Source organism: Blennius ocellaris (assembly GCF_963422515.1).
Source record: "Blennius ocellaris genome assembly, chromosome: 22".
Classification (NCBI taxonomy): Eukaryota; Metazoa; Chordata; class Actinopteri; order Blenniiformes; family Blenniidae; genus Blennius; species Blennius ocellaris.
In genome coordinates, this window is record NC_137671.1 from 6,487,572 (window position 1) to 6,498,785 (window position 11,214).

Genomic DNA, 11,214 nt, shown 5'->3' on the forward strand with positions numbered 1-11,214 from the left:
GGTTTTAATAAGCCTCCTCTCCCTCTTTCTCTCTCTCTCTCCCGCTCCCCTCTCGATTGCTAACAGATCGCAGAACACAGAGAGAGAAAGACGGAGCGAGAGAGAGAGCGAGAGAGAGAGAGAACAGCCAAGTGCTGACAGCTTTTACCCATTAAACATACAGTAGTCAAGTGCAAATTCAGACCAGATATGAAACACACAGGGGGAAGACATGCTCAAGATTACACCCACACACACATGCAGGGGACTGATACTACAAATGTATGAGCGGAAGGCGAGCTGGGAGATATGACAGCAGGTTAAGTGAAGTCCTCATTAGTGGAGATGAGTACCTGTCGTCCCCGTTGCTCACCTCATTAACCCCCGCTTTTTCCCTCCGCCGTCTCTTTCCGGGTGAAACCGCCATCGTGCGTGCGTGCGTGCGTGTGTGTGTGTGTGTGTGTGTGTGTGTGCTTGCAGGATGTGTGAAAGTGTTCTTTTTCTACATGTGACGTGGCGTTGTGCGAGTCGCGCAGACATTTGTTCCTGACTCGCAGCGTAACTGCTACCCGTGCTGATGTACATGCTCCGTTTAAACCACTTCAAACTGATCTGTATCATCCCGCCGCTGTAAAATGATCAGAACACATTTTAACGGCTTAGTATATGCTCGTTGCGTTGCCGTTTTTCATACCGCATTTTCATAACTGTCTGTCTCTGCTCTTTGTAGCCTCTTTGTTTTTTTCTCTCTTTAAAGAGATGAACATGATCATTATTGTCACTGACGACACGTGGTTTTTGTTTTGTTTTTTGGGGTTTTTTCTTCATCCAGGCTCACGTTGGAAAGCCATGACCAACCTGGAGAAGCAGCCGTACTACGAGGAGCAGGCTCGCCTGAGCAAGCAGCACCTGGAAAAGTACCCCGACTACAAGTACAAGCCGCGGCCCAAACGCACCTGCCTGGTGGACGGGAAGAAGCTGCGCATTGGCGAGTACAAAGCCATCATGAGGTCCCGCAGGCAGGAGATGAGACAATACTTCAGTGTGGGGTGAGGGAGCCAAGAGACAACAGCATAATTTGACTCATACCAATTGAGATTTTAGATTATCTATGGAGTAGAATAGTTCAAATAAATTCTTACCTTTCATATTTTTGGTCAGTATTCTCTCCTCTGAAGTCCCGTTTTATTTTAATTTTGCTTTCCTTTTCGAGTGTTTTTTTTATTTTTTTTATTTGTTAGGTAAAACCAACCAATTATAACTTAACAACCTCATGCTGTGTTGCCATGTCTCTTTTTTTAAAAATATACTAATTAAATATTTCTCAAATACGATGGTTACTAGAGGTGGCAAGAAACAAAGAATTGGAACTTTGTGGACTTTACTTGAGTAGTATCACTTCTATTTGTCCTGCTTTTTGTTGATTTGTTATTTTTAGAATAGTATCATATAAAGTCCAGCCAGGTTATTGTTTATTTTCTATGAGGAAAATATGATTATAAATTTATAAAGATTATACTAGTATAATTGCTTGAATGTGTGCATGCCTATTTTTACATGGCCAACTATAGTGTTGCCTTCTCAGGTGGTTACTAACATTGTTTTAGGGGCCTCGTCAATTAATTACCATTATTACCATTATCTGATTCAGTTTGATGATAATGAATTCATAGAACATTTTATTTTAGACATTGAGGCTTCTCAAGGTTGCTAGATTTCCCTTGATATTTGCTCTATTTAAATGGTAAAAACAAGTCATTCTTGGCCTTAAAAAGCACAGTTGAGAGGTCATATGTACATCTGCTCAGCTTATTTCCATTTTTCTTTGAAAGAAAGGCCAACTGTATTTTAGTCAGGATTGAAATCAACAGGTTTAGATGGTGGATTTTGTTCCTTTTGTCAGATTTGCTGTACTATATTCTACCAAAAGGAGACTTTTCAATGTTACTGATCAGGTTTGTGATCTGAAAGTGTTACCAGATGTTATTTTTGGATTGAAATACTGAAATCTCTGTCTCCCTACCTCTTTGTGTACAGGCAGCAAGGCCAGCTCCCCCTGTCCTCGGCAGGCGTGGTTTACCCCGGCGCCCTCTCCATGGCAGGAATGCCCTCCCCCCAGATGCCCTCAGAGCACTCGAGCATGTCCAGCAGCCCCGAGCCCAACGCCAACCACCACCAGAACCCCCATGTGACTGGCCTGAAGGTGGACGAGCCACGGATCAAGGAGGAGGAGCTGCGGTTAGACGACAGCAACGGCGACGTGTACGACGACTTTGACTACGAGGACGAAGAGGCAGACTACGCCAGCGACAACGAGCACCACATCACCCAATAGGACGGCTTCGCAGTCGCCCAGTTTTAAGCCAATCCGCGCTGGTTAATGTCACACATACACATAAATAAGTAAAAGATAAAATGCGAAGCCCACCAATCAGGAAGAAAACTCTCTTTTGCCAATCACCCGAAAGAAAAGCCACCAATTTCCCCTTCCTCTTCAACTAACATGGACTCTTTTTAATAGAGCCAATACCCCCCTTCCTCCCCTCCGCCCCCCCCCGCCCCCCTCCCCTATGCTCCCTCCCACCTGAGTCCTGATACCAGCATCTGATCAATCAACTGAAGCACAGGACCCGTCACTCACACTGACTGTTACACAAGCTGGTGTCTGCGGGGAAGAGACGACCAAGCCAGTCCTGAAGCTTGCCGAGGAAATATTCAAGTACTACTGCAAGAGTTTGAGTGTGATGCCACGAGTGAGGAGAACTACAAATCGCTCTCAGAAAGCAACCTTTCAGTCCCATTTGTAGACAAAAAAAAAAAAAAAAAAAAAGGCGAACTTTTAAAATGAGAAACAAAACAGTGGACCTGTCAAAGGCGAACAGATGACACTTTAAAGATGGCGGACCTGTTTATTATCAAGAGACACTTTTAAAAAAAAAAAACTGCTTTTTTTGTTCTTTGGTTCTATAATATTCTCACTCAGGTACACGGTGCCAATAAGTGGCTTGTGAATGTGATTTGTTGTTTTTGTGCTACAAGTTTGAATAATAATAGAAAAAAGAGACATTTCTCTCCCCCCCCCCCCCCCTTTTTTGTTGTAAAGCACCTGAAAGACATCAGACGTTTATTTTTAACAAAAAGATATCTTTTCTTCAACCTCGCAGTGTGCTGTCAGCAGTTTCTCCCTTCTCACCTTTCTTTCTCTGTGTGTTGGTGCCCGCCGCCGTCTCCCCTCCTCCCCCTCTTATGGAATCCGAATGGGACAGTCCAGCCAGGACTGACCAGCACAGCATGGACTGTCCCACTTTCAGTGGATTCTCAGGGTGTGTGTGTGTGTGTGCGTGTGTGTGTGTGTGTGTGTGTGTGTGTGTGTGTGTGTGTGTGTGTGTGTGTGTGTGTGTGTGTGTGTGTGTGTGTGTGTGTGTGTGTGTGTGTGTGTGTGTGTGTGTGTGTGTTTGTGGGGGGGGGGGCATGTAAGTACGGGAGTCTCTCTGGCATTGAGGAGCAGAAACAAAAGCACTGTGTTTGTGAGACAATCCACCCGTTTCCTTCTCGCTCCGGTCCCTCTTATCTTGATCTCGTCAAGAGTGAAACATCAGTACGACTTATCGCTTGAAACATACGACAGTGGGAGTGTGTGTGTGTGTGTGTGTGTCGCATGTACTCATTTATAGGACAAACGCACTCTTCCCAATGAAGAAAAACAAGCAGCGCATATAAAAAGAACCGGCAACTCTTGCTGCTGCTGTTATTTACTGTGTACACACACACAAACACAAATACACACACACACGCACACAACTATTGTTCTGTTTGTCAGTGTTTTCCTGCTCCCCTCCAATCACGTTCGTCCTGCTGAGACATAGCGGGCGAAGCCGAGGTGAAGTCAGCCAGTCAGTGTTTCTGTTTGTATTTGAATTCTGTATTTTATTATTTCTCTTCAAACTGCCTCTTCGTCTAATAATATTATTAACAATAATTCTAAGGATGGTCAACGTTTCCTAAGTTTAGTAAGTTATGTACAGTATAATTTATTTTTCTCCTCTTTATTGGGTTTTTATGACCATATGAAACTATGACAGTCGACGCATTCTATTTAGCTGTTAGTTATTTAGATCTAAACAAAAAGTTGTCATTTTACCTTAATTTCCTCCCTCCCCCCCCCTTCTTTTTTCAATGCGTTTGTTTTGTATTAATCCTGCGGAAGCATGGGCGGGTGGAGTTAGGACAGTATCCAGACTCGATGCCACGCTCTCCTCCGAGCTGAAGACCTTTTTATCACGTCCAAACCCATTTCTAAGAAGCACTCAGCCTCTGTGCAGTCAGAGAAAAAGAACATGAATTTTTATTGTTATTATAATTTTATTTGTAATGATTATCATAATGTATAATGTGAAGTTTCCTCTCTCTCTCTCTCTCTTTTTTTTCTTTTTCTTTTTCCCTCATTGGGAATCGGTTTCATTACTTTTCGAAGCTGTTTTTTTTTTCTTCCGTGAACTAAGAGACCCGTCCCAGTTTACTTAGCCTGGCCGCCTCGCCGGGACACAGCGGAGCACCTTTGGCTCGGATCCACATCACACACATGCACAAACACACAATCACGTCCACACATCACACATTTATAATGAAGAGATTATCATGACAAACCAAACAAATCCTATGCTGTCCTTTTTCATTTTTTTTCCTTTTTGTTCAAATACCCTGTACATATATTATGTTTTTGTGATAGTAGTGAACTTCTTTTTTTTTTTTTTTTTTTAATAATCATAGGAAAGCAGTGTTTACCGTGATCCGCCAAGGGTGTACCGCTGTGCGTGTGAGCTGACCAGGCGTATCTACAGTATCTTGACCTTGTCATCAGGAGCCCTTTGCTTTGTTTTAGCTCCACGCGACGCTACAGGAGCCATGACTACTCTTCAGGTGTGCTGTCACGTGGCGATCCCCACAATCACCCCCACCCCCCGCTATAGATGTTCGCTATACGCCACACGAGCTTCTGGGTCTTCATTTTGCTGTATAGTCACCTCCCCCTGTTATCACACCATTGTTAAACCCAATGCTGGAAAGAGGGGGGACTGAGTGGATCGATCCATTTTTTTTAATGAGGGTGGGCGAGACATTTAGACATCAAATCATCCCTGCTGGCAAGGTTTGTCCCCCTATCAAGACAATGAAAATGATGATGATATTATTTAAGACAATCAAAGTCATGAGTGGAGCTCAAAACAAAGTAAGAATTATTACAAGTAAACAAAAAAAAAAAATATCTTACCATCTCAACTTGAAAAATCAAGAAAGATAATTATGTAAATATAACATAGAGTTATAGATTTATATTTTGTTCATAACACAGTGTAATATAAGTTGTATATTTCTTTTTTTTTTCTCTCCCTACTGTCTCTTTTATTGATGTTATCCATGCCACAGAAAAGCAAGAGTCGCTGCGCTCTCACAAAAAAATGAAGAAAAATATCAAAGAAATAAAGAAAAACAGGAAAAAAAAAAAAAAAAAGCCGTGGGCTGCCACCACCATCTGTTCTAAGTTCACTTTTTTTCAGTATTACTGCCAGACAAGGCTCTAATAAAGACAGCAATGTGTTCAGTAAAACTTGTGCTGGTCCTGGTCACTTCTTTCCGTCCACACATGCCTTCACACAATGCTTCTTAACAGCTCAAACACTTTCGCGCAAACATATAAATACATACACGGCACGCTTATTTTTAAACATACAGACAAACGTGCGCAAGTATCATGGATGTAGGGCACACAACCACGCTCATTTATGGGGTAATAATGAAACCACAAAGGTCAAAATGAAGACGGTCAGTCGTAGCGTCAGGGAGATTCCCCTGTGGAGAGAATTTCACAGGGATTCCTCCAACCAGCTGATATGAGCCCTTTAATCATTTTAACAAGAAATAAGGTGATGCAAGGTGCAAAGTTTAACAGATATTAATCAGATCTATAAAAAAAAAAAAAGATTCGGTGCAAAAATATCAACACAAGCTGATTTGCAGCAGCTTTATGAAAACAGAAAACTTCTTTTTTACTTTTGAATCCTCATGATGTGAAAAACATGAGTCACTTTCAAAACTCCTAAATGAAGTGAGTGTTGATGTTTTCCACCAGGATGATTAATTTTAGCCCCAAATGTCAGCTTTGTAAACTGACACAAAACCAGCCTGTACATCGCCAAACGATTCAATCATCTCCATAAGGACGTGTTAATTATGCGAAGTCCACCTTCTTGCCCCTCCAATCAGAGGGCCAGCTGGGAGGCGTGGAGAAGAATCGCGGCCCTTTAGCAACCTGATAACCTAATTAAGCACAACAAGGGACCAAAGGAAGGAGGGGATGGTGCGAGTGATGAAACGTGTGTGTCTGTGTGTGTGTGTGTGTGTGTGTGTGTGTGTGTCCATGTGTAAGTCACAAACAACAGAAAGAGAAGAGACCGTGTGCCCTCACCGGATGCCAACCGTCCGTGTCGCCGGTTTTAAAAGCAAATCTTTAATTGATGCTCGCTAAACGAGGCTGAGGATGTTCATGCCTCCACTTTCGAGGGTTAAAACAGCAAACCCCACTCAGAGCGCCCATTAAAACACCGTCCCCACCCCATCTGTGTCCATATGTTCCACAATCAGCCCCCGCTGCCCTCGTCCCCACGCTCTGCACATAAAAACAGTTAAATGCACTCAGAGGAGATGATTTTACGTGCTTTGCTAATTAACATAACTTCACACACACGCGCGCACACACACAAAAAAACCCTTTTGATGCAATAAAGAGGCAGGATGAAGGGGGTGGGGGCAGATCCACAACTCCTACGGTAAGTGAAGGACTTAGTTTGTTCTCTGGGCATTGTGAATTTTTCAGAGGCAGCCTGGAGGTAAAAACCTGAGAAAAAGGTTTATGTGTGAATAGTTGAAGAGCAGAAGGAGGATTCAGTTCCTCCTTTTTTCCTTTATTGTCAGCAGTACACGAGATGCTGGAGGAAGCAAACAGTGGCTAGACTCAGATTAAATCACACACACACATGCACACACCCTAAGGTGCACTGTAGGAGTCAGCTCAGCTTAAACCACATTTATCCAGTGGCTTTTTCTATCACAATAGTCTCGACCCAAGACTGAAAACTATTACACATATTTACACACGAATGCGCGCCTGTGTTTTATGTGCAGATTCTGAACACGTTTTCATTTGCTCAAAACTTTTCCTTGCGAGTACAAATAGCCCACAGATCCGTTGAGGACTTGCACATCTTCGCGCTGCACACGCGCCCGGATCGACTGTGTGACTTCCGAGTGCGGCCCTGCTGCACCGGCTGGGTGAAATATGCAGTTTTCGACTGTGGGTGTTTGGAAATTGAGTGAAAACGATGTCACATTAATGATTTAAAGTCGGTAATAGGATGTGCTGTGACGCTGAGCCGCCAGCTAAGCTGAGTTTAAGGCTCTGGCGTTAATGTATTCATGAGGAGGAGGATTATACAGAGACAAGAGCAGCTAGAGAGCTGAGTGCAGCACAGCAGCCAGGGCCAACAGGCCTGCTAGATATTATATATAACTACATTTATACCGCTCGAGTACACATTTCACAATGCAGGAGGTAGTACTACACACATGCAAAAAGGATACGGCCGGGGAATGGAATCAAACACAGAATTATATTTTTAGTCTTTGCGAAAATATATATATTTTTTTGCATTGATTAAGCTTTATGAATGAATTTATAAATATACAGCGCGTGTGCAGACAAAACACACAAGACAAGAGAAGGAAAGAAGGAAGACAGAAAGAAAGATCTTCGCTTATTGAGTAACAGCTGCAAAAGCACAGCACTTCTATATTAATTCAACCCTCAAACCCAGATATTAGTCCAAATATGTGTGTATCTGGTGGCATGGTTTCTTCCTCTTTCATCTTTGATTCTGGCAGTCTTGCTAATCCTCAGTCTAACATACTAATGTATACTCAAACTGCAGCATCATTACTACCGAAAAAAAGCCAATCATAAAAGTATCTTTTTTTTTTAACGGATTTTAGCAAGTCAAGCACTTAAGCTGCATTTTTTTTTTTTTTTTTTTTTTGTACTTCCAAATATTTCCTAAGTCATCTCTCATCTTCAGTAATGCTACAAAAGTGAAATAAGAGAAGAAGCTGTGTGCCTGGCCATTAATATTAGGTGGTTGATGCATTAAGAGTCCATAAAATAATCCCATATCAGAAAGTGCCTGCACTCAAACCATAAAAATAAAGTAACATGATGCTGAAATGCTAAATGAAATATAGATATGCAAGCATATGGCATGTCAGATTTTTAATATCATTCTGGACCATGGCCATATTCTTTATCTTTTTTTTTTCTCTTTTTTTTTTAGGGGATTTAAGGACTTTTCCACAGGGACTGATGTGTGGCAGTTCACATGGAGGATCTCATGACAGCACTGCTCTTAAAAAGACACAAACACCACAAATTATCTTCAATCACTCATGCTGTATCTGTAGGGAAAGGAGGTGGAGTCGTCTTCACGATGAGCCTGGGAGTGATCGGACGACTTGAAGGAAACGTGGCCGGTGACCAAGCAGATATTAGCCGCCACCGCTGGCGGTCGCCCCGCCGCGGCTTCCTCCACGTCCCTTCAGTCAGATCTCAAACGGGAGCAAGAGTAATCGGCGTGACGTGAGGCGAACAAAAACAAAGCAGCGTCAGCGTTTGAGCGACGGCCCTAATGTGACAGATCTGAGAGCGGCGGCGTGTGAGGGACAGGCGTGGCACGCAGCGGAGCAGCGAGGGCCCGCGGGGGCCGGCCCCCAATCAAGACTGGGGAAACTGGCTCGACGCCCCTGACACGTCGCCCCTCTGCTCAGCCGCCACTCTCACATGAAACACTCACCGGCTCCATCAGGCAGCCGCAGCAGCAGCTGGCCTACTTTCACCCCTCTCTCCACTTCTGTGTTCTTCCAAATGTACAAATTTGTTTATTTTCCTGCGGTTTTGCTTTTATTTGTTTGTCCATTTGTCAGTGATTTCTGTCTTTTTTTTCTCTTTCATTCATAAAACTTTCTACATCTTTAGGCACTATTACTCTCTTTTACCCACTACACCTTTTACATTTCATGTCACTAAAGTTTTAGTCTGTTTTTTTTTTGTTTTTTTTAATCAATTTGTATGTAATTAAAACGAAAGTACAAATGTTGACATTTATATAACAGCAAGATAACAAGCTGTGATAAGGGAGAGGAAGAGATTGGGATGATGATGAGATGTTCACATGTAGGTGGGCCACTCACACAGGAAGCACAGAACTTTTCACAGGCAACTTGAAAACATGATGTTGTTCACAGAGACGCAATATCAAAGCGAGATAAAGAAGCCTGTGGGCGCATTCACGTCATTCCATGAAATATATATTTATATATATATATATAGAGAGAGATTTATTTTTTTTTAAGAAAAAAAGAAAAACGCTGTAAAACTGTTATTTTCTCTCCCCATCAACACCCTAATGCACACATGCAAATATTATGCTAATGGTATGTTAATTGGTGGAGTAGCTGCAAAGCAGCCCTGCTGTTCAAATGACTGGTGAGAAAATAGGTGGGGTCAGTCGCAAGCTGTAAAAGCAGCTCCAACACAAATAAACAAAACCCTCGGGGATTAACAGAACAAGGGCCAGTGATAAACGGATGAGACGAGAGACAGGGAATACAACAGGCTGTAAGTGAGGGGACAAGGGAATCAGCTCAGGGATATGGAAATACGGAGAAGCAGAGGGACAAGAGTGAGAGGAACGAGTGGAGGACGAGGGGTAAGAAGGCTTTATGGAGCAGACACGGGGATTAAAAGGGGATGCTGCGAGGGGAACGACAGAAAGGACAGAGGTAAAACAAATAAGCAAAGAGAGTTGAAAGGGGTACGTTTAAAAGCAAAGTGGTAAAAGGAGGCTGTAAATAAAAGGATAACGCAGTAAGCACTGTGGAAAGGAATTAGGTGCAAGAAAGGCGAGAAGAATAAGAGGAGAGGCGAAGGCAGATTAAACATGTCAGCGTGCAGGAAAGGCTAAAGTTGTTCAGGCAAAGTTTTATGGAGAGAAAAGGGGAAAGCAGAAAAAGTTTCTTTTGAAGCAGAAGAGGAACCATGAATGAGATCAGAGCGGAGAGAGTCAGAAGAGAAGAGAGACTCAATCTAACATGTATTCCGCATCTCTGCTGTTATAATAGCCCATTTGTTAAAGCACAAATATGGAGAAATTGTATTGCAATCACTAAAACAGTAGGAATCAAGAAAAAGGCAACAATTCCACCTATTTCTATTTCAAGACATATTGGATTTCCTCTGGATATTTGCCAGGTACACAAAGAGAAGCAACATAATAATCCATAGCCAGAAAAGCACAGGAAATATGTATTTATAATTATCTTTTCCAATATATTATTCAAAGCTACTCGTTTTAATTATAACTAAGAAAGCAAGAAAAGTTTCTGCTTCCTGTCTTCTAAATCAATGACATGTAATTTTGGGTCAGATAAGCTGGAAGGGCTCTACCCTCCCCTCTCTGGTTGACGTATCACCCCTTAAGGGATGAAATAACCCTGTCACCGAAATCAAAGCTATTTCACTTACAGACAAGACAAAACACAGCGAATAAACAAATATTTAATTCCAAGCAAAGCCGACTTGTCACTTCTCAGGCATCAAGACTGAAACTTTCCCTCTTAACTCTGTATCAACAGAAATAGGTCTGAAAGTGTCAACCTTTTGTTGTTTTTGTTTTCTATTCCAGCTTATTCTATATATTAAATACAATTTTCATAAAAGGGAGCAATAAACCACACAGTCACCATATTTGTCTACCCTGAGAAGCAAATACTAGTTTTAAACGCCACACCTTGCATATAATAATCAAAATATCTTCTTCCTGGAAACATCTTCACCCCAATTTGTACATTTACTTGTCAATTCTCATCACTCTGTCAGATGTGGCGAGTCTCACAGCTGCGATGTGACGTCAAAGTGGGCAACTTGATGTTCTATTTGACTCTTACAAAGTGTTTCACAGGTCCACCTGACATCAACGCAAGCATCCGGCTGGTTTCCTGACTGCAAGTGCATGAGGACTCACTTCTGCAGTGAGGACGGCCTCGCCGTGTTCACTCCCCTGCAGTAAAGTGTGACTGAGCGTGAGCGAGCGCAGCACACGTACAGCATGCGCTCCGAAGGTTACCCTGCAC

The 11,214-nt window shown here is 42.5% G+C and overlaps 1 protein-coding gene across 1 annotated transcript in view; it reads left to right on the plus strand.

Annotated features, from left to right (window-relative positions):
- sox5 (SRY-box transcription factor 5) overlaps positions 1-5,574 on the plus strand; it is a 98,067-nt gene extending 92,493 nt beyond the window's left edge. Inside the window, 2 exon segments of the mRNA XM_080518170.1 lie at positions 812-1,028; positions 2,017-5,574. Coding sequence (XP_080374296.1) covers positions 812-1,028; positions 2,017-2,314 — 515 coding nt within the window. The 3' untranslated portion in view covers positions 2,315-5,574.
- The last annotated feature ends 5,640 nt before the right edge of the window (positions 5,575-11,214 follow it).